Source organism: Tursiops truncatus, chromosome 1 (genome assembly GCF_011762595.2).
Source record: "Tursiops truncatus isolate mTurTru1 chromosome 1, mTurTru1.mat.Y, whole genome shotgun sequence".
Taxonomy (NCBI): domain Eukaryota; kingdom Metazoa; phylum Chordata; class Mammalia; order Artiodactyla; family Delphinidae; genus Tursiops; species Tursiops truncatus.
In genome coordinates this window covers 75,561,735-75,584,227 of record NC_047034.1, presented here as the reverse complement: position 1 = coordinate 75,584,227, position 22,493 = coordinate 75,561,735, and the positions used below count along the sequence as shown (strand labels likewise).

The 22,493-nt window shown below is 39.8% G+C and overlaps 2 protein-coding genes across 9 annotated transcripts in view; both read right to left on the bottom strand.

Moving 5' to 3' along the window:
* Positions 1-146: 146 nt before the first annotated feature.
* On the bottom strand, positions 147-12,215 carry CTSK (cathepsin K). Of its 2 annotated transcripts, XM_004318638.4 has the most exons (8): positions 10,902-12,215; positions 9,189-9,312; positions 8,582-8,704; positions 8,344-8,496; positions 6,645-6,863; positions 3,106-3,271; positions 2,736-2,841; positions 147-833 (listed from the first exon to the last, which is right to left on the bottom strand). In XM_004318638.4, exons 2-8 carry the CDS (start codon positions 9,309-9,311, stop codon positions 734-736), a joined length of 990 nt encoding a protein of 329 aa, XP_004318686.1. In that variant the 5' UTR covers position 9,312; positions 10,902-12,215; the 3' UTR covers positions 147-733. The 2 variants fall into 2 exon arrangements, with proteins under 2 accessions (XP_004318686.1, XP_073664206.1); XM_073808105.1 differs by lacking the exon at positions 2,736-2,841.
* Positions 12,216-12,357: 142 nt separating this feature from the next.
* ARNT (aryl hydrocarbon receptor nuclear translocator) overlaps positions 12,358-22,493 on the bottom strand; it is a 62,581-nt gene continuing 52,445 nt past the window's right edge. For 5 of the 7 annotated variants that reach the window (XM_019919610.3, XM_019919613.3, XM_004318637.4 and 2 more), the window contains 9 exons: positions 21,581-21,732; positions 18,844-18,954; positions 18,607-18,679; positions 18,333-18,456; positions 18,039-18,141; positions 17,510-17,657; positions 16,202-16,364; positions 15,199-15,365; positions 12,358-14,429 (listed from right to left, as the gene is read on the bottom strand). In XM_019919610.3, the coding sequence (XP_019775169.1) occupies positions 14,340-14,429; positions 15,199-15,365; positions 16,202-16,364; positions 17,510-17,657; positions 18,039-18,141; positions 18,333-18,456; positions 18,607-18,679; positions 18,844-18,954; positions 21,581-21,732 (1,131 nt within the window). In that variant the 3' untranslated portion in view covers positions 12,358-14,339. The remainder of the gene's footprint in view (positions 14,430-15,198; positions 15,366-16,201; positions 16,365-17,509; positions 17,658-18,038; positions 18,142-18,332; positions 18,457-18,606; positions 18,680-18,843; positions 18,955-21,580; positions 21,733-22,493) is intronic. The other 2 variants (XM_019919611.3, XM_019919615.3) reach the window with 1 other exon arrangement.

The following is a 22,493-nucleotide window of genomic DNA, read 5'->3' as shown; positions in this document are numbered from 1 at the left end:
ATGTTGAAGGAATGAACAAATAAATGAATTAGGACAAATTGTTTATGCAGCAGAATCTCCAGACAAATTGTGAACACATCACATATAAGGAATATGTTTTGTTCATCTTTTTGTCTCCAGCACCTAGCATGGTATCTGACACAAAATGAACGTTTACTAAATAGCTATTTATTAAATTAGAGATAAGCGATAAATACAGTTTACTTTATAAATGCAAAGAAGGAAAAACAAAACACATTTGTTGTATCATGTAACCTTGTACCAAAGATTTATGAATAGATTTATTAATGGGGTGGAATTTCTACCTTGAAGATATAGAAGTAAATGTGGAGACTGAGAAGTCAGGTCACCTTAGTCCTCTAGAGTGGTTAAAGCTAACTAGTCCCTGTGAATGAGAATCTAGCCTAGCTGAAGATCTCTAGCCTCTATTTACACAGCATTGGCCCCAGGACAACACAGTCAGGGCAGGTTGTGGTCACATCTCTTAGCCTAAGAATGCATACCTGTTAGGGAAATTTCCTATTTCTAATGAAAAAATAAAGACCTTGGGTGGAGAGAAGAAACGTAGTAGGAGTGTCACTTGAAGCACAAACAAACATGGAAACTGAACAGACAATCTCTGTATCATTACATCTTCTTCAAGAAAGGCACACCAATTCCCTTCCAAGGTATATCAGTATGTTGCACCATTGTGGAAGGAATGGAAGAGCAGGATGGGGTTGCCTGGCTGAAGTCACATCTTGGGGAAGCTGGCCAGGTTGGCAATGCCACAGGCGTTGTTCTTATTCCGGGCCATGAGGATATAGCCTTTGTTCCCCCAGTTTTCTCCCCAGCTGTAGGACCAAGCAAGGAAAATACTTAGTACCCTCAGTTTATTCAATAAAATATTTACTGAGTATTGTACCTGAGTATAGGTACTGATGTTTTACAAAAATGAATAAGACAGTTTTTACCTTTAAACAGTTTAAAGTCAAGAAATGGAGGTATAGTGCTATAGGAGAAATTGCTTCTGACCAAGGGGATCAAAAAGGGCTTAAGAAAAAGGTGGCATTTGAGCTGAGCCCAAAGGCGGATAGAATTTGGACCTGTGGAAATGGAAGCCAGCAGGGGAGTGTGAAATGAGTAACAGAGGCAGGAAAGCATGCGACATGTGTTAGGATCATGTAGCTGAAAAACAGGGTGCTTGACAGGGTGTAGCGGGAGATCAGGTTGAGTGATCTTTATTGCCAGGCTAAAGAGTTTGACTCTCTGGCCCATGATAGTAGAGGAGACACTGAAGTTTTCTGATTGGGAGAGTAAAATCATTCAACTTGTGTTTTATGAAGACTAATCTTGAAAACGTGAGTCTAGAGCATAAGAAAGAGGCAAGAGAGGCTGAAGTTGGTGATCTTGGTTTCATAGAAGAAATGAATGAAACTATGAGAATTGATGAGATTGCTAAGGAGTCAAGTGGAGAGACTGGAAGATTAGATACAGGTAGACAAAGACAGAGACAGAGACAGACAGAGAGAGGGAAGATTGGTCTATACATCTTCCTAAATTGTTTTCATGAGTTTTTTGTCCTTTTTCCCCAACCAGAAAATTCACCAGTTACCCGGTACATTTTACTTAAGACCTTTACCCTACCGCTGTTCCCTTCTCCAGGGGTCCCCAATGATCCTGATCCTGCCTAGGTGTGTCCTTTATTCTTCCCAGCTCTCTTGGCAGTTGATCAAGAAAGGAAAGGGTAAGTGCTTGCGCTGGGAGTCAAGAAAGGGAGAACACAAGACAGAAGCTGTGGGAGAAGGAACATCCTCTTAGAAAGGTGCTCAGGTTCACTCTTAATTGGGACTGTGATATAAAAAGTTGCTTCAGGTTTGAAGCAACTCCCAGCCTTACATTCTATCCTGCCAGCCCTCCAGGCAGCAAATCCAACTTGGTTATACTACTGCATTGGCCTGTGCACTCCCCAGAGTCTAGGACCCCTGCTCTTTGGAGGGCACCAAGGACAGAAAATTTAATCAGGGCTACTGCTAGGCTGGTGTTGACCAATGCGGAAAGAAAAAGAATAACTACCCTAAATCTGCGCCCCTACAAAGTCACAAGGGGCTAAAGAGAAATGGGGAGCCAACTACTAATAACGTGTAGTTTTGTTCCCAATAATAGAGAGGGAAACACTAATTTTTGTTGTTGTTGCTCATATCCACTTTCTGAAAAGCATTTCTCTTCACAGACTTCAAAATCTTTGGCCAGTTCTTATATATGTCTATCCTAAGTGTAGCTGGAAGGGCAAAAAGCTGCACAAGAGGATACTAAACTGTTACTTTGTTTATACTGTACCCTAGTGCTTATAGACAGACTGATGATGGAAACCTCTCTAAAAAATCAATCACATTAGAGAGAAAAGAAAGAAAAAAATATAATTCCAAAGCTCCTGCTGGTTCTTGGTGCTACTTTATGTTCTCATTTAGCTAGGTCTGTCTTTCTTAGGGGGCAATGAGGTCACTGAAGACAGACATCTGCTCATGTGTTTGTGTATGTGACTAAGTACCTTGAACATATAGCAGCTGCCCAACACATACCTTTAGTACTCTTGTCTGGTCATTAAATGTTAGAATTAATAGCCTCTGATTGGGAAGGTAGAATTGAAACATCTGAGAAAACTTTCTCTTGATTTAAGAGAAAGAAAGGAATATTGGGAAGTTGGAGTTGAGGGTGAGTGTTAAGAGGATGACATGTAGTGTTCCCATCATTACCTGTTTTTAATTATCCAGTGCTTGTTTCCCTTCTGGATCCCGTATCCCACTGCCAAAACTGCATGGTTCAGATTATCACTATTGCAGTTTTCATCGTAATACACACCTAGGAAACAAACTATCAAGGTGAAGCTTCCTGCAATCCAAGGGTCGCCCTGTGAGGTCTCCCACTCTAGGAGACCCTCTGTAGAATCCCATTCCAGTCAGGAGGGCTTACAAAAGAGATGCTCTGTGCTGTGGCAGCTGTTTCTCCCTGGCAGACTCAGTCTTTATGGAAACAAGTACTGAAAATGCTCAGTACCCTTCAAGAAGCTGCCCAGCCCACGTCATAAGAGAAGGTTGATTGTGCCCCATAGGAACAGTGCCTTACCTTTTCTGTAAAACTGGAAGGAGGTCAGGCTTGCATCAATGGCCACAGAGACGGGTCCCACTCGGGCCACTGCCCTCTTCAGGGCTTTTTCATTTCCCTCAGGGATCTCTCTGTACCCTCTGCACTTAGCTGCCTTGCCTGTTGGGTTGTACATACAACTTTCATCCTGGAAAAAACAGGTTGAAATAGGACTAGGACTAAGCAACAGGCAGTGAATCAGTGAGTGAGGAATTCTGCCAATGTTTTGGGTGATGTCAGTGCACTAACAGGGGCAGCAGACTAGAGTCTCTAGAAAGGGTCTGTTCTCTCCTCACCATTTTAGAAACTATAAAGAAAAGAATATGAAAAGTGGATACCTTGTACCGTACACAAAAATCAGCTCCAGGTGGTTTTAAAACATAAATGTGAAAGGAAACACTGTAAAACTTAAAAAAGAGAATATTTTTTATTTCTACCTCAGGGTAGAGAAAGATTTCTGAAATAAGATTTTTTTAAAAGCACAAATCATCTTCCGGCAACGTAGTATGTGTGATCCTCGGTAGGCAGGGAGGCAGCAGCTGCTGTGTGGGGAGGAGGCCAAGGCCAAGACCCAGCTAGAGGGAGGACCTTGGCCCCATGCACATATAGCAGGCAAAGAGTTCTGGCTGGACCCTTGTGCTCTCATGAGATAAAAGCACACAACATGACACTAAAACAAATTAATAAGGAACTTAGCAATTCAGCTTGTGAATTTCCAAAGTTATGTTTTGCAGGTCTAGTTAACGATGATATGTTTCATTGTCAAGCCACAATTATGGAATCTAATGGGAACCCACATCAAGGTGGTGTATTCTTTTTGGCAGTTCATTTTCCTACAGACTACCCCTTCAAAACCCTGAAGTTGCATCTACAAGAATACATTGTCTAAATATTAACAATAATGGCAGCAGTTGACATGATATTCTAAGATTACAGTAGTCTCCTGTCTTAATAATTTCTCAAGATTCCTTTATCTGCCATATGATCCAAACCCTTGATGCCTCCTAGCGCCAAATATTGCATAGATCTACAAGTAAAATAAAATATCTAGGGAATGGATTTGGAAGGATACCACGTGATGATACTTTAAAAATAACCTGTATTATGGCTGGAGGGAACTTAAATTACTGTATTATCTGGCTGCTGCCCTATCAGATCTCTTCTTTTTTTAAATTTTGTTTTTCTTTTCCTCCTTCCATTCATTTACACGTTCATATAAGATGTTCTTTCAGTTTTGGACAATAACTGCTTCTAAAAACTGTAAAGTAAAAAAGAGAACAGTTGTCCAAGATTCAGAATGTTAAAAATGGAACACATGTTTTATATGGCTAATTCTTCATTTTAATTGATTACGAGACCAAAATCATTGCACATTTCTCTAAAATGCTGACGAGATCATCTGAGGGGGTAGGAGAACAGAGATTGTAAGTCAATTGCTCCTTCTATTCCAAAATAGGGTTTCAAATGTTATGTGATTTTCCTTTAAATTATTCAGAGTTTCTGAGTTATTAGTTAAACTGTCTCTCAACAAACTGGTTAATATAGTACTGAATAAATGATGCAAGCTGTCAATGGATAAGTGATCAACTACTAGCTCTAATAATATTTAAGTTATGTTTTTAATATAGTTAGACAACCCTTTAAATTGGTTGCCTGGATTAATCAATACAAAAAAAGTTATAAACATGAATCTGTTTTTTTGTATACACTGTTAGGATTTGTTTAATTTTTTTGATGTCAGGTGACAACAAAAAGTTGTGAGGAGAATATTTGACAGTTTAAAAAAGAATATTTTACCACGCCCAGGTTATCTCACTGACTGGCCTGATGTACTCAGAATTCAAAAGCTAACCTTGTAGGACAGCTTCAGTGTGCTGCGCCTTATGGCAGCAGCCCCAGGGTCAGATATGGACTGGGGACACAGCAGTTCTGAGAACTGTACACAGAGTAGAGAAAAAGCTTTCCACACACAACCTCCAACTTCTCTGACTTATTTACCTGACAGCTAAAAAAACCATAACATGGAATACTAATGGCATGACATTTACGAAATGAAGTAGTTTTGATGTGGCCAATGTCACGATGATGTGCTGAAGTGACATTACTATGTAGGTTGCTGAGTATCCAGTAAAATGGATCTGTTCAGTCATTTACATTAATGAGCATTTTTGTTGCAGGAGATACCATTTCAGATGACTAAACATGAATAAATAAAACTCGTTGTTACTGGATTTTTTAAAGGCACAAATTGCAAAGGAAAAAAATTAATAATTTTTCTACACTAAAATTAAAAACTTTTCTGGATTGAAAGACATCATAAAGAGAATGAAAAGAAAAATAGACTCACAATACACATAGTATTAGTATCCAAATATCTTTTTAAAATTCCTAAAAATCAGTAAAAAGGAGAACACAACCTAAAGATGGGAAAAGATATAAACAGTCAATTCACTGAAGAAGAAATGCAAATGGCCAGATAAGCATACCAATGAAGAGATGAATCAATAGGATTTCTTATACTGTGCAGGTGGGAAATACAAATTTTTCCAAACACTTTGGTAAATAATTTGACATTATCTAGTAAAGAGGAAGATGCACATACCCCAAGACTCAGACAATTCTGTTACTAGATATTATATTCTGGTAAAGAAATTCTTGTACATGTGCATAGAAGACGTGCCCGGGAATGTTTGCAGCAGATAAACAGATCCAATAGATAGATCTTGGCTCTGCTACATAACTAGAGGTGTGAGTTTGAATATGCTATTTTATCTCCTTAAGTGTCAATGTCCTCACCTATAAAGTGAGGATAAGGGTAACTTACAGGGCTTTTATGAGGATTAAATGAGAGCATGCACTAAGTACATGGCTTAGCATATGGTAGCCATCATTTGTATTACTCAGCCTTGTTATCCCTGCTTCAAAGGCTCTTATTGCAAAGGCCCCATATTATATTATCTATCAACCCCATGTATATAAAAAGCCCTCAGATCTTCTTCCTTTTAGATAAGAAAGATCTTCCTATTACTAAAGGACCTTATAGGAGGAAGTGAGTTGATCTCTAAAACTGCAATAAATATGAAGCAACTTGCTTTTTCCCTCATTTTATACATGTTAGCATGTTAACTTACATAATTTGCTTAAATGTTCCCCAAACCCACACTGAGATCATACAAAATAAGGCCAAGTGATTCATGAAATTAGCATGGTGGGCCTGGAGACTTGTGATGGGAGTGGAGGAATTGAGCAGAGTTACAGAGACTGACTCAGAGATCTATGGGATAACCTGTCCTCTGTTTTTTCTTCAGGGCAGAGAGGCAGATAGGAACCATGGTAGCCTAAGCTCCCCAAATTCTCCCAGACTGTGGGAATCTTCTTGGCCTCTGTGGGAAATTATCCCATCAAGAAGGCTGGATAGGGTAACAGAAAACAAGATTTCTGGACTTGTTTCCAGTACAAAATGTCATGCTGGGGAAGGAGGAGCCATTACAGAGCTGTATGACTGCATGGGACAGTCTCACCTGTCCAACATACGGGTAGGCATCTTCAGAGTCAATGCCCCGGTTCTTCTGCACATACTGGAAGGCATTGGTCATGTAGCCCCCTCCACAGCCATCATTCTCAGACACACAGTCCACCAGGTTCTGTGGACTCAGATTTAAGAGTTTGCCAGTTTTCTTCTTGAGTTGGCCCTCCAGGGCACCCACAGAGCTAAAAGCCCAACAGGAACCACACTGACCCTGAGAGGCATAACAGAGAAACTACCAGTCATTGCTGTTCACACTTTTTGTTTCTTCCTTCTACCTGCCTGATGAAATTCCATATGTTTTATAAATTCCAGCACCTGTCCCCTTTGCTGTGAAGTCTTCCTATTTCCCTTCATTTAACCTTTGTTACAGTGTTCTATTGCTATTGTTGCTATTGATAACTGTTGTTACTATTGTTACCATTAGCTGTAGTAAAGCAGAATACAGCTCTTCCTCCAATGAATCCATCATAAATTGAAAATATAGTAAGTCGAAAATGCATTTAATACCCCTAACCTACTGAACATCAAAACTTAAGCCTAGCCTACCGTAAATGTGCTCAGTACACTTACGTTAGCCTTCAGTTGGGTAAAACTATCTAACACAAAGCCTATTTTATATTAAAGTGTTGCATATCTCACATAATTTATTGAATACTGTACTGAAAGTGAAAAACAGACTGGTTGTAAGTGTATTGGTTGTTTACCCTCGTGATCATGTGGCTGACTGGGAGCAGCGGCTCTCTACCACAGGCCAAGATCAAGAAAAGGTTTCGTACCACATATCCTAGCCTGGGAAAAGATCAAAATTCAAAATTTGAAGTACAGTTTCTATGGAATGCCTATCACTTTCACACCATCATCAAGTCAAAAAATCATAAGGTGAACCATCAGAAGTTGGGGACCATCTGTACTGGTTTTGCAACACACTAGATGTGTAACCTTGGGTAAATTACTAAACCTCTCTGTACCTCACTTTCTTTATGTGTAAATTGTGGATAATTATAATATACTTAATGGAATTATGAGAATTTAAAAAGTTAATTCATGTAAAGGATGAATTATTATGTGTAATAATAATAATCTCTCAAAAAGTGCTAGCTATTATTATTAGTGTTTGTTCAGCTAGATTATACGTTTTTCTTTCTTTCCTGTTCTATTTTTTAAAACTGGGGATTTCTTGAGGACACAGGTTATGTCTTAGTCATCTTGAATCTCTACTGCCTAGCACTATATCTGGTAGGTTCTGAAAAAAATGTGTTTGTTGAATGAATGTTAAATCAAGTGTTTATCTGGTGGATAAAATCAGCCTTGTTAAGGTTGTGGGAAAACTTACATTCTCATGCTGGTAAGAATGTAAGATCATACAAACTTTTTTGGAAAGGATTCTGTGACCTACTGATTCCAATTTTGGGATTTGTTTTGCATAAATATTTGTATATATTCACAAAAATATATGCACACAGGTGCTTACAGCAACACTTTGTAGAAAAGAAAAAACAGAAATAACCTAAATCTACAAAAACAGATGATGAGTTAAATAACAGAATAGACTTTATTCTCTTAGCAGGGGGACAGGTAACTTAATTCTTTGCCCTCTTTTTCTGATGCCCTCCTACCTTAAGAACAAAGAAGCAGAAGAACAGAGAGGTCATGCCAGTTTCCATACCCACACCCAAGAGGAAGGAGGGTACCTGGTTTTTGACAGGAGTAACATATCCCTTCTTCCGATAATCAATAGAGTCTGGGCTGCCTTCCCAGTCTGGGATATAGAGGGTGTCATTACTGCGGGAATGAGAGGGGGGTATTTTGAGTCCAGTCATCTTCTGAACCACTTCTTCACTGGTCTGGGACAAAGAAGAAAGAGGCCAGGCATAAGCAGGGAACCAAGACAAACAGGGAAGGTAGACCAGGAGCTAAGGATCAACTCACCATATCCCCCAAATGGTTCATGGCCAGTTCATATGTATGGACACCAAGAGAGGCCTCGAGATTATGGATGGAAATATGCTTCAGGTTTTTTTCCCAAATTAAACGCCGAGAGACTTCATCCACCTAAACAGAGCATAGTCAGTATTGGCATAGACTGTGTCCTGTGTACAAAGTTATCTACATAATACTGTGGCGGTTTCTAGAAGAGATTAAATTTACAGTCATAGAGGGTTTACAATCTAGTTGGGGAACTGACCATGGGATTATTAAGAGCATGCAAAAGAAATATATAAAACAAATAATAGAATGCAAAGCTCTGGAGAGACATATAGGAAAATAATTGCTTACGGATTAATAGCATTAATCTGAGAAGGTTTCCCAAAAGAGAAATATAAGACAGTTATGAAGAAAAGGAAGGACAGGACTTGATGGAGGGTGAATTGAGGAGTAGTAATGGAAAGTATATGTTAACAGTTAGGGACCAGGGGCAGGTTTGCTTGGTTGTAGTGGTTAAAGTATTGGGGTTGAAGAAGGGAGTCTGGAAGCTAGGATTAGATGTCTCAGGTTCCAACCCTCCCACCATGTTCCCCTCCAGGTTCCCAGGCACCTTGCTGTTATACTGCTTTCTGTAGGTCTTCTTCCATAGCTCCCACTGGGTGTTCAGCATCTCCTCGGGGTACAGAGCAAGGCTCACCACAGGCAGCAGTAGTAGAACCTTGAGCCCCCACATCCTGGAGAAGGGGATAATTAGGGGACACTCTTCTATTTGCCCAGAGGTTCCTAACCTGGCTTGGGATGAGGAAATAGCTGGAACCATATTCTCAGACAGGTGGTTCTTAACCTTTGGGATTCATAGACTCCCACGACAAGCTAATAAAAATTTTCAACCCACTTTAGTCCCAGAAAAATGAATGCACACACAATAATTCTGGGGGGTTCATGAATCCGAAGTTAAGAACGCCTTCCTCTGGACCACGAGGCAGAGGAAAACTAGGCTTTACAAGGAAGGTAGACAGAGATTGAGGATGACTTCCATATGATAAAAACAGTGATAGTCAGGAGGGTTCTGGATTTGGGTGGGACGCTGATACATCTGGTTACAAGTATTTTGACCTAGGGAGATTCAACACACACACACACATACACACACATATACACACACATACACACAGATACACTTGCACAGATAACCAGCAATGGGATAGAAAATGGACAATCAGGATGGGACAACACCTGTCTGCTCCAGTGTCCCCAGCAGACTTGGAGGAGATAGACAAGGTAAGTGCAGGGTGGGATGAGTGGGGTCGGAGAATACACAAAGGAGAGATTTTCAGCTAAGTTTTGCTTCCTGATTATTTCTTCAAGGCATTCTTTTGTTCCTTGCCTAAATTCTGATACTTCTGATCTTGCTAGGAGAGGACAAGGGAAAAGCTCACAGCATTTCCTGTTCTCAAACTATGAGATGTTTACTGTCTCCTCAGTCGTCTTATGCATTTCTTCCTCCTTTCTCTTCCTGTTCCTTCCTCAGGCAGGAAACTGTCCTAATCTCAACCAGCTGCTGTGGGCAGGAAAATTTCTTTTTTTCTGACCAAAAAGCCCACAAAACCTCTGTGACTGCCTCACAGGACAAAAAGCCTCAGAACCAAAGTTTGTTAGAAGAATGTAAGACAGAAAAGCAATGTTCTGTGATTATTAGATACACAGCTTTTCAGAAGTTTACTCTAGCTTCATTCACTTCTCGCAGTGTCTTGCTAATTTCATGTCCTCCATTTTAAGAGCAAGTTAGTCTGCATCAAGCCACACAGCTTGCATAAATTTTGAATTTATAGTCCATTTTTGTGTAATCTTTGCAAACTGGCAAAATGTCCAGGAGGACGTTTAATATCTGGAGTGTTAAGGGCTTTGGGATGTCTCAAACAGCAGGAAGACCTTACTGAGCTACCACCTCCCTGCACCACTCCTCCCCCCTGCTAGTAAGTTAACCCTTATGGTACCTGCCCACCCACCCCCGCACCTCCCCCCCCCCAAAAAAAACCAACCCTGAGAGGTCACTCCTTGAGGGATGGGTAAAGGATGCCCTATATTCTTTGCTTTCACTAATAACCATGTATACATACAAACAAACCGTAAAAGGAGTCCTAAAGATTTCCAGGCAAATTTTACTTAGCCAGGAAATAACCTAAGAAGGGCATCACTGTTTTCATCTGCAAAGCCTATAAAGTTCATTTTGATCCCCAAGTCACTCCGTTCCTAATATTCCTTAAAATGGAGAACTGAAAGGAATGAGAAGCTAAAAGATCTAGGAAGTTGAAAATGTTACCTGCTGATGGGGATCTGTTCTCTGGGCTCGTCTCAGCAGAGAAGTGTGGATAATGTGGGCGGATGACTAGGGGCGCTGGATTTATTCCACCAGGATTGCGGAAGTCAACTGTAGCTGTTGGCTGGAAAATTTGGATGGGGAGGGCAGTGGAGATAGAAATGCTGAGAGACGGGGATTAGGGAGGAGGGAAGGAGGCAGCAGATTTGCATCGTTTCTGTGTGCGCATGTGGAGCATGTGTGCCAGGGCAGAGAGTTAGGTATTTAGTTTCACGTGGCTGCCTGCCTTTGAGAGCAGACAAAAAAAATACCTCAATACATATTATCCAAGTTGCGGCTTACCTTCTCTTTCGTGGACAAAATATTATTACACTGGGGGATTACAACTTTCCAGTCCCTTTCCTGTTATTATTCATCTCTCCAACTTTGAAACCTCAGTTTTCCAATATGTCTGACCCTCACATGAGGGATGAGGAAATGAACACAAAAGGCTAGAAAAAAGTATGTAAGGGAAGTCACAGGCTCCAAAATCATTTGTATTTTATAAACTTGTTGACTAAAAGTTGTCATTGCTTCCAGGCAGGGGAATATCTTCCCCAGACTAACATGGTTTTGCTGAGGAAGGATACATCAAGAAAAGTCCAGATGAAACCAGTTCTAAAAGTAACCAGAAACAGTATTCCTGGTTATTTATGACAGCACTTGAATCAATGCCATAAGCACTGACAAATTCACATGTGACTTCTTTGTTGCTACAACTCTCAGATGGTGGGATGATGAACATTATCTGTCTCAATTATTAAAATCCCCAATCCAGGTCCAGTCATATGAGCTTCACCAAATGCTTCCCTCAACATCCAGGCATGTGACAGATCATAAGAATCTAGTTCAGTCCCTAAACCACAACCCCAAACATTTTCTTCCATAAACAGATGTGTGCGAAGAGGAAAAGGGGTCCTGGGAACAAAAAGGATAACACATGGAATCTAGAGTCAGTTTCTAGCTGGATTACACACATAGACCCTCAAGAACACAGGCTTATGCTTATGGGTTTTTTAAATTTCCTAATGAAACACACTGTCCTAGAGGGAAACTAGGTCTAGACCTGAATAGTTTAAATTTCCCCATTCTTAATACCTTTAAATCCAGAAGTGCCCTCTTGGTCTCAAGTCCCAACTTTCCCCCTCTCCCAAGGACTTGGGCAATCCCCCACTCCCATCCCATGGTCAGATGTTTCCGATGATTTTACTCAGAATGAGTCAAGATCAGGAGGACAACCAAGGAACGCTGAGTGATCAGAGCCCTATGATTTCTGATTCCTGAAATTATAGACATACTGTGCTTTTATGTTTGTATATTTGAAGTGCAAGCTATGGATTCAACTAGTTGTGGGTGTTTGTTGTTTATGAGCTGGGAAGGAATAATAAAGCCGCAATCAAGATCACACAACACAGGAAAGTTTACAAAAGGAAAAAATATTTTGTTTTAAAATCTTTGCTACATGTCATTATTTTTGCCACTGTAAGGCTCAGCACAGATGCCAGCAGTACAGAAATGGCCAACAAGGAAAAAAAAAATCAAAAATAAAACCCTGAAGGAAAAGCAGAAACAAAACCCCCAGAGCATCTTCTCCCACCCCTCCCCTTCCCCAGAAGCCCTATAATAACTGTACAATATTATAGTCCTGATCACATTTAAAAACAGCTGATTATTAAAAAACAAGGATTTCATTGGAAACTCAACTTTTTGGTTTCTTAAACTGTGATATAAATATATATGTATATTGTATGTGTGCACATAGAATAAAAAAATAAACTGTCTCCTTTTCCATTCCACTACCTGGCACCAGACTGGAGACAAAAGGGAGGGAAACCTAATGACATTCTTTCAGCCTCTCCAAGGCCACCTATGTTCCTCAGTCCCCTATGGCTACATTTAGTATGTCTTCTCCTTATTCAATCTTGCACTTAAGATACTGGCCTGAGCCAAACAAATAAACAAAAAAAGGCCGATACACATGGCTGTTACCTGAGGAAGGGAAAGAGTGAGAGTAGTAACCTGTATCCGCGTTTATATGGCTATAGTTAATTGCTAAGTGACCCTGTCGGGATGGGAGTCCAGGTCCCATCTATCACATGGATTTATTACACTTGTACTATAAAGCAAAATCCAATCTCAAGATTGGAAAGGGAGCAAAGAGGAAAGAACTATAGGCCCAGAAGAGACCTAAATCTCCGTTTCTTGCAGACTGGATACTTTGAGAATGGGATGAAAGAGGTTACTTTGCAAGAAGGCTTGGTATTTGGTTTAAACTCCACCAGTGAGGATTTTCACTGGGACTGCTAATCCAAGAAGTTGAGTTTCCATGCATATATAACCTCTACAGAACACACATCATATGTGATTCTGACAGAAAAATGCAGCATTATCATTATGGCCAAGTAGGGGGTTTCTAAAAGTGTTTATCTTGCCAGCCTACTTCTGTAATGTTTACAGATCTTCCATATAAGGTGAGAGCACCAAAAGCAGGAATGACCCATCTTTATCACTATATGTGTTCGATGAGAAACCAACGATTTCAATAGAAGACTTTATATACTTGCTTATAGTTGCCTATTGGCTGGGCATAGATATAAGTGCAGCAAAGACATTTATTTAAATACTCTTTGGCTGCAATACTAAGTGGAAAATACCTGGAAGAGTTAACTCCTTAGGACTCTTTAAAAAACACAAAGAAAGACAAAATCTGGGACAAATTTTGCATAACTCCCCAACAGGGAGAAAGAAACACAGAAACAAACGTGCACGTGCTCATGCACACACATGTGCACATGCATGCACACGCACACACAGACACGCACACACACACACACACTCTCTCTCTCTCTCTCTCTCCCTCTCTCTCTCACACTTCCTTACTCATGTTTCTTTCCAGAGGAATTGCTCACAGGCAGCAGAAAGAGCCTATGCTCACTTCCTAAAGCCCCATGTATACCTACCATGCTTCATGGTCCTCAAACATGGGGACATTTCTCCCCTCCTCCACCTTATTGAGAATTTCTTTCCAGAAATAAGCCATAGTATCCAAGACAAATAGTGGATGCCAGGTTCTCTAACCTGCCCCTTGACCCAGCACAAATCATCTCTGCACAAAATTTCTGGTCAGGAGACATAAGGAAAGGCATTCTTAACCTTATCCAGTCTCAATTTTTCAAAGGGTCCCCAAAGCCTTGAGGATTCAACTCCATTTCTTCTATAAATGTTCTCTCAGAGAGAAACAAGGAAGACAAGGGAAAGGTCAGAAGGAAAAGGGGGTATACATCAGGGGTGAGGGAAGGGAAGGGAGAGGAACTTTTATTCTGTTTATAGTAAGATTTACTTTTTAAAAACAAATGGTGATCTTTTTTTTCTCCCCCACCCCTTATCCTCACCCCAATAGTTCTATTCTGAAAAGGAGGGAAACATAGTTAGATCAGGAAATTCTTCATTGTTGTAACTGTTGCTCTGGTCTCCCAGCATGGACAGCATCTCCTAATAAGTGAAAAAGAATAAGTTTGGGTCACACACCTTGATCCTTTACATTTATCAAGCTGCCTCCCAACATTCCCCTGAACTGTCATCTCTGGCCCCAGAGAGTTTCTGCTGTGCTGAGTTCTCTTAGCCTTCCTTACTCCCAGCAACAATGACTCCTTTAGATGACAACCTTTTTTCCTAGTTCCTTCTCTGTCTTCCTCCTACAGTTCCACATTTTCCCTCTTTTCTAGACCTCAGTATTTTCAAAAGGAGAAAAATCTGCTTGTCACATTTCATAAAACCCCCCTCTGGATACATATGGAATATCTCTTATCCTATTATGTTTTCCACCAAAACCTTGTTTTGCCATCTTTCGACCTGTGTTTTAAACTAAGCTCCTCCTTTGTCCCACCTGAGATTACTCCACTGACTCTTGCAGTCCCCTCAGGATGTATGTAAATAGACCTTTAGAGCTGTATTCAGTATTTTTATACCTAAAGTACTATCAAGCGGGCACACGGTTCTCTGTGAATGGGCCAAAATTACTTTTTTTGATGTCTTCACATGGCGCTTCACATCACTAACGATGGTCTAGTCAAAGGCTGTGCAGCACACTAACTTCACAATCTTTTCAATTAATGACATCTATTCCTATATGTCTTGACTCTTTTCTTCTCTTCTTACTAACCTCAATCAAACACCTGAATCCATGCATGCTTTCTTCTCTGTCTCTCCTCCCTGACTCTCTCCCAGTTTCTGGTTTTCTGAAGTCTGTTCACCCTCTCACCTGGAAGACCTCTGGCTGGCCAGGTTGCTGTGCTGATGGCTGTTGAACATGTTGCTCATTAGAACTTGAACGATGATGAGGCTGCTGGCCCTGCCACTGTGGCCAGACACCCACACCCTCTGCTGTCCGTGTCTGGAATTGTCCTGCAGTCTGTCCAGTCTCAGGAGCTAAAAATACAGCAAGGAAGAATAAACAACTTCAATCTGCTAACTCCACTAGAGAGGAGAAACTAGCATATTATCACATGCAAATAATTAATTTTACCTAGACACTTTCTGCCCTTCTTTCTGCAAATCAATGCCTCTTCTATTTCAAACCCTGGTCTCAGATTCATTTTTCTTCTCTAGGTACCCTTTCCAAAGAGTCCTTTGCTCATTCACACTATACTTGCATATTATTAAATTTATAATACTTTACATGCTTTCTGTTATATGTGCTAAAGTCTTTTTCATGTGGGTATGTTTTATATTCCAAATGGACTGTCACCTTGTTAGGTCAGTACAGCCGTGACAAAAGCAAGCAATTTTAACTACGAAATTCTTTCTCTCTCTTTTTTTTAAAATAAATTTATTTAATTTATTTATTTATTTTTGGCTGCACTGGGTCTTCATTGCTGCATGCGGGCTTTCTCCAGTTGCGACGAGCGGGGGCTACTCTTCCTTGTGGTGCGCGGGCTTCTCATTGCAGTGGCTTCTCTTTGCTGTGCAGCACAGGCTCTAAGCACGCGGGCTCAATAGTTGTGGCTTGCGGGCTCTAGGCGCGCAGGTTTCAGTAGTTGTGGCACGTGGGTTCAGTAGTTGTGGCTCCTGGGCTCTAGAGCGCAGGCTCAGCAGTTGTGGTGCACGGGCTTAGTTGCTCCGCGGTACGTGGGATCTTCCCAGACCAGGGCTGGAACCCGTGTCCCCTGCATTGGCAGGGGGACTCTTAACCACTGCGCCACCAGGGAAGCCCAAAATCCTTTCACTTTAGTGGTGTGATATTTCTCCTTCTAGTCTGAACTCACCAAAGTTGGATCCACGATTGGTGAGACTTGGGTAGGCAGCGGCACCAGGTGATGCAGTGGAAGCTCCAGGGAGGGACATGGGGCTGAAGGAGGATGGAGTCTGAAAGTTGCCTACACCAAATTGGGAAGAACGAGTCTTGGCTGTAGCCTGGGTAGCCACCTGCTAAAAGAAAGAAAGGGGTAGAGAACAAATGGAACATTAATATTATTGCACAGGCCATTCCTGTGAGAGTTAATGTTACCTCTGTCAATCACTGGATTCTTCTGAGCCAAGCTCATTACTTATATGCCATTGTATATTTCTTCCAATTAACTCCCAATCTCCCTTGACACTATTTTTAGACACGTGATAAATTGCAAAAAACAAAGAACTATGGGATTAGTAACAGTACACGTTTATTTAGAGTTGTGAGAATTAAACGAAAATGACTTAACCGAAAGCATTTTATAAACTGTAAAGTTATACAAAAACTAGAGGTATTAATAATAGTATAGCATTATATATAGAGAAAAAACACTTTGTATCATTTTATTTAGTCTGTACCACATTTATTTATTCCTAATGATTTTTGTTTTTGGAAACTAAACATTTTTCTCACTACAATATTAATGCATATGTACTGTGGGATATTTTCAAAAGGAAGGAAAATAAAAAGGAAATAATCATCCATAATTCTACCACCAAAGACCCATGGTTAACATTTTTGGATAACTTCTTCCAGTTTTTATTTTCCTATGCATTTTTTATACAATGAGGTCATACTGCATATAACAATTCTGGAGCTTACTTCTGGTTTTGGCTTTTTTATTTAAGATATTACTTAGCAATATAAGTATATATCAACATATGACAGGACATTAGCTTTAGCCTTAACATATATTTTATATATACACATATATACTATATGAGGATTTTTCAACACAATTTTTTTTATTTTGGTAAATAGATATCACTGTGTATAAATTAGTGATTAATTTTCTCCTTTGTCCCTGTATTTTGTAGCCCTAACCAAAGTGGAAACTTCTCAGAATTTACTCCAAAACAAATCTGAAACTGAAACCTGTTCAAGATGTTTGTGAGCAATTTTTGATTTAAGGTGAATGTGAAAACCATGGACTCTGAGATGTTTATATTATCTATGGTTTTTAATTATCTAGCTGCTCCCAATAAAGATAAAAATTGGAAGGAAGGGGATGGAGGGGTGGAAAGAAGATGTCTAAGACAGACAGCAATAATTTTACATATGTAGAAAAGCCTAACCAAGCAAACAAAAAATACACAAGGGACAGACAGATGAGAAGGTTTACCTGGGCAGAGAAGCCTGGGCGGGTGCTAGGGGTCCAAGCTGGGGCTGCTCCCTGGGTAGGATTGGAGTGGCGAGAAATCTGGGCCAACATCTGCCCTGCAGAAGCTGATGGCTGGACAATGGTTACAGGAGGGGCCAGACCACTATTTCTAGGAGTGAACACATAGTGAGGTAAGGATTTAAAAGGTGCATTTATCACAGAATCTAGGAATCACAGGACAATCTAGTGCTATACCTAGATTCCCTTGACTCCCTGGGGTTAAGGAAAACTTGATAACAGAATTTGGAAAAGACGAGAAAGACTGACAGTCACACACTGATCAGGACACACAGAGATGGAACCTAGAACATGGCAACAGGACAGGTGCAAAGAAAAAGGAGGAAGAAAAACAAGCTTGTCTCATCCTAGGCCTACAAGTTCCACTGCTTTGTGTGAAATAACCAGAGAAAGTTAGGGAAGAATAAAACTTGGATTCAGTAACTGAATCCCTCAGTTGCCATGTAAAGTAGCACACACATGTGGGGCTCACCTGAAACTCTCTGCCGGCCGGGAGGTAGGAGGGAATGTGTTGCCCTGGGAGAATAACTGTTGGGTGGCAGGGACAGTGCTGGAGGAGATGCCTTTACTCTGATCTGTGGACCAAAAGGAGTTGGGGGAGGGCCAGTCAAGGGGCTGTAGTATATTAGTTCAGCAAGTTCCTATTTACTCACGAGGTATTAGGATTAAATGGAAATATACTGGGAGACTACTGATTGGGCAATTGTAGGCCCATCAGTAAGTGATGAAAATGAGAATTTAAAATGAGAATAAGGAAGAAACATACCCGTATTGATGTTGGAGTAGATTTCTGAAAATCTTGGATCTCTATCTTGGGCAAATAGACCCTCTGACTTCTCGAGGGGCTTGCTGTGTTCTGGCCCTGTGGTTGTCACAGGCTGAACAGAAACCTGTGGAAATACAATGATAAAAATAACGAAGGTTTAACATGACAACTCAATAACCCTAAAATTCATGTAAAGATACAAATATACTCTAACTGGCTCTCAGGGATACTTCTTAAGGAAATGCTCACCATCCTTCAAAGAAGACACACTAACCTGGGAATGATTGTAGCTGGCTAGTCCATCTCTTCCTTGTACCACATCCAATTCTGTTTGCTGTTGCTGCTGCCTATATGTTAAAGGCAAGTAAAGAGAGAAACGGGAAAAGAGATTTTTAAAAAGAATCTGGGGAAAGGGCTTAAAACAAACAAATAAACAAAAAAGTGGGACTGTATACGGCCACCACCCCAGGCTAGTCACTGCTCAATAAATGATTCTCCGACCATTTCTCACCTGGGTGCCAGCTGCCCTGAGCCCATCTCCAGGGATAAATTAGCTGTGGGACCTAGCTGTGGCCTCTGGATTGTGTTGGGCAGTGTAGGCCGTGGTTCCTGGCTAGAGTTCCTAGGAAAATGAAGAGTAGAGAGAACAAAGAAAAAAAAAAGTATCTGACTCTGTTTGTACATAAGACATTATAGATTCACCTGTACATGGGGTAATCACTGATCAATTCCCCTTTCAAGTCCAATCCTATGATAACCTGTAACTTCAGATTCAGCAAATAATTCACACTACAGAAAACATGGTACAAATAGAAACTATGTCCTATGGAACAAGAGTTCATCCTGTTTGGGCTCTAACTCCTTCCAGGTATTCAATACCTAGTCGTTGTGGATGTGTGTATGTATATGTTGTATATCCATATATTGTGTTTTAAAAAAAGCATAAGTAAAAAACTGAAAGTACACAATGAAACATTAACAAAGACTATTTCTGGATAGTGAGAATTTTTTTCCTTCTCTTTACTATTTTCAATACCTTCCGAATTTTCTACAAAGAGTATTTATTACAAAATAAAATATTAAGAATCAACTAAAACTTACTGTAGGGGGAAAAACTGTAGTATGCAAAAATGGGGAAAGCCATTATTTCCAGAAACAACTTCTTAAAAAGACTTAACACATTTCAAAACTTAAGCAAAACAGAAATACAAAACAGTTGTTGTTCTGTAATATAAAGATACAAAATCAAAACCCAAAAAAACTACAATGACCTGAGTCCTAAGTTAATGAAAATTTCTAACTGAATCCACTCAGTTATACTAAAATTAATTAGCAAAGAACTAAACTTTACAAGCCCTAAAAGTTGAATTGGAGGACAGAGACTCAATGTTGTCACCGATATTATTCACACTTGCTAATTATTCATAATCAGATCTTCACACGTGGGTTTAAGGCCAATTCTACACAGATAGATTAAATGGAAAAGAAGTACCTTGACAACCGACACCCACTAGGATGGGTACAATAAAAAAAGACAGCAAGAATATGGAGAAGCTGGAACCCTCATACATTGCTGATGAGAATGTAAAATGGTACAGCAGCTTTGGAAAACAGTTTGGGAGTTCCTCAAAAGATTAAACATAGAGTCACCATGAGACCCAGCAATTCTACTCCTAGGTATATACCAAAGAGAATAAAAACATATCCACACAAAAACTAGTAAACAAATGTTCATAGCAGCAGTCTTAGTAGCCAGAAAGTATAAACAACTCAATATCCATCAACTGACGAGTGGATAAACAAAATGTGGTATACCAATACAAAGCAATATTATTTGGCAATAAAAAGAAATGAAGTACAGATACATGCTACAACATGGATGATCCTTAAAATATTAAACTAAGTGAAAGAGGCCAGTCACAAAAGAACCATATATTATATGTTTCCATTTATAAGAACAGACAAATTTATAGAGACACAGAATAGAATAGTTGTTACATACGGCTTGGGGAGGATGACTGTTAATTAGTACAGGATTTCTTTGGAGGTAATAGTTTTTGTGTGTGTGTGGTAATACTTGCACAACCCTGTGACATACTTAAGAAACTGTACACTTTAAATGAGTAAACTGTACGGTATATGAAATCTATTTTAATAAAATTGTTTCTTACAAAGCTGAGAAATTTCAAAGAGAAAAGAATCAAGGAACAGAGAAACAGAAGCTAACAAAAGAGTGAATATAGCTATGCTCTAAAGCAAACTATGGTCCGTGGGCCAAATCCAGTCCGTTGCCTGCTTTTGTAAATAAAAGTTTACTGGAACACAGCCATCTTTATCCATTTCATTTGTCTGGAACTGTTTTCGTGCTGTAACAGCAGAATTGAGAAGCTGCAATAGAGACTGTATGCCCCACAATGCTAAAATATTTAGTATCTGGTCTTTTACAGAAAGTTTGCAGATACCTGCTCTAGAAAAAATTCCTGTCAGACTAGAGTAATAAACTGGTGTATAAAAAACAAAATCCTGGGCTTCCCTGGTGGCACAGTGGTTGAGAGTCCGCCTGCCAATGCAGGGGACGCGGGTTCGTGCCCTGGTCCGGGAAGATCCCACATGCCGCGGAGCTGCTGGGCCCGTAAGCCATGGCCGCTGAGCCTGCGCATCCGGAGCCTGTGCTCCGCAACGGGAGAGGCCACAACAGTGAGAGGCCCTCGTACCGCAAAACAAAACAAAAACAACAACAACAACAAAAAATCCTTTCTAAAAAGGGTTGAAACATAAAGTTGAAATACAGTTGACCCTTGAATAACACGGGGGTTAGGGGAACCGACGCTCTGAGCAGTCGAAAATCTGAGTATAACTTATAGTCGGCCCTCCGTATATGCAGCTCACGTAGTACTGTAGCATTTACTACTGAAAAAAATCTGCATATAAGTGGACCCACACAGTTCAAATTCATGTTGTTCAAAGGTCAACTGACCAAACCCTTCACATTTCAGAATCTAGTCTCTAAGCTACTGTTTGTTAAAATTTTACTCTACCTGTATAAGTCAACTATACTCTAGTAAAAAATTAAATTAAAAAAAATTTTACTCTACCTGGATGAACTACCCCAAATTCTAAGAAGTTGGAAGATGAAGAAATAATGGTGTTTACTACTAGAAAAGTAGAAGAGGAGGTAACCTGATAAGGCTAAGCAGACTTGGCCCGTGAGAAATCCCAACATTGGAAAAGGTCTTTATGGTACATACTTCACATTGGTGTTGGTACAGATGATGTACTCAATTTCATCTGAGTAAGGGTTCTGGAAAGTAAAAGAGCTGGTTCTCATCCAGAGCCATTCTCGGTTCTTAGACCGAAACCGGAACATGACAGATAGCACCTGGCCTTTTAACTTCACCACCTGAAAAAGTTTTCATGCTATCAGTTGAAACCCACAAAAAATTTTCTTTAGACATTTACAACCTTAAGATCCTTGTGTCACTGTCCTTGAAGTAACAGTCTCTTGCAATGTTACTAGCAAAACAACATTTTGTTGTTTTGGGGAGTAAAAATAAGTGACTAAACAATAAGGAGGTATATTTATCATGTTTCTTCTCAGAGTCCCAAGCTATCTAACCACTCTTGTCAATATCAAACAGGAGTAACAATTATTCCAGGAGAGAAAAGACTACCTTTCCCCACTTCCTTTAGAAAGTCCCTTAAAGATACACTGATCTAGCAAATTTACTAGGAGTTTATAAGTTTAATGACACTGAACATAGCTTATATGTTGCCCCTCAATCCTAGCTTTTTCTGCCAAGCCTGAGAATTTGTTTTCATAGCACCCATGAAGGTTTCTATAAATAAAACTAAGTTGGCTTTAGTTTTGTTTTGCTTTTATTTTTTAAAAGAAAGCAATTTTAGATCATTTTAGTTTCTAATCTCAAAGAACAGAAAATAATCTTTTGAATCCCCTCCTTAACAGTAAAAAAATAATATTAGCAGCCAACATTTATTTGGTACTTACTATATGTCAAGCACTAGGCTATGTATTTTTTCTTTTTTTAAGAACAACATTTATTTAACATTATAAAAAAGAAATGAGATATGAACATCTACATTTAAACAATAATAAGTAGTCTTTAATACATGCGCTCACTGTATAATATATGCACAACGAAC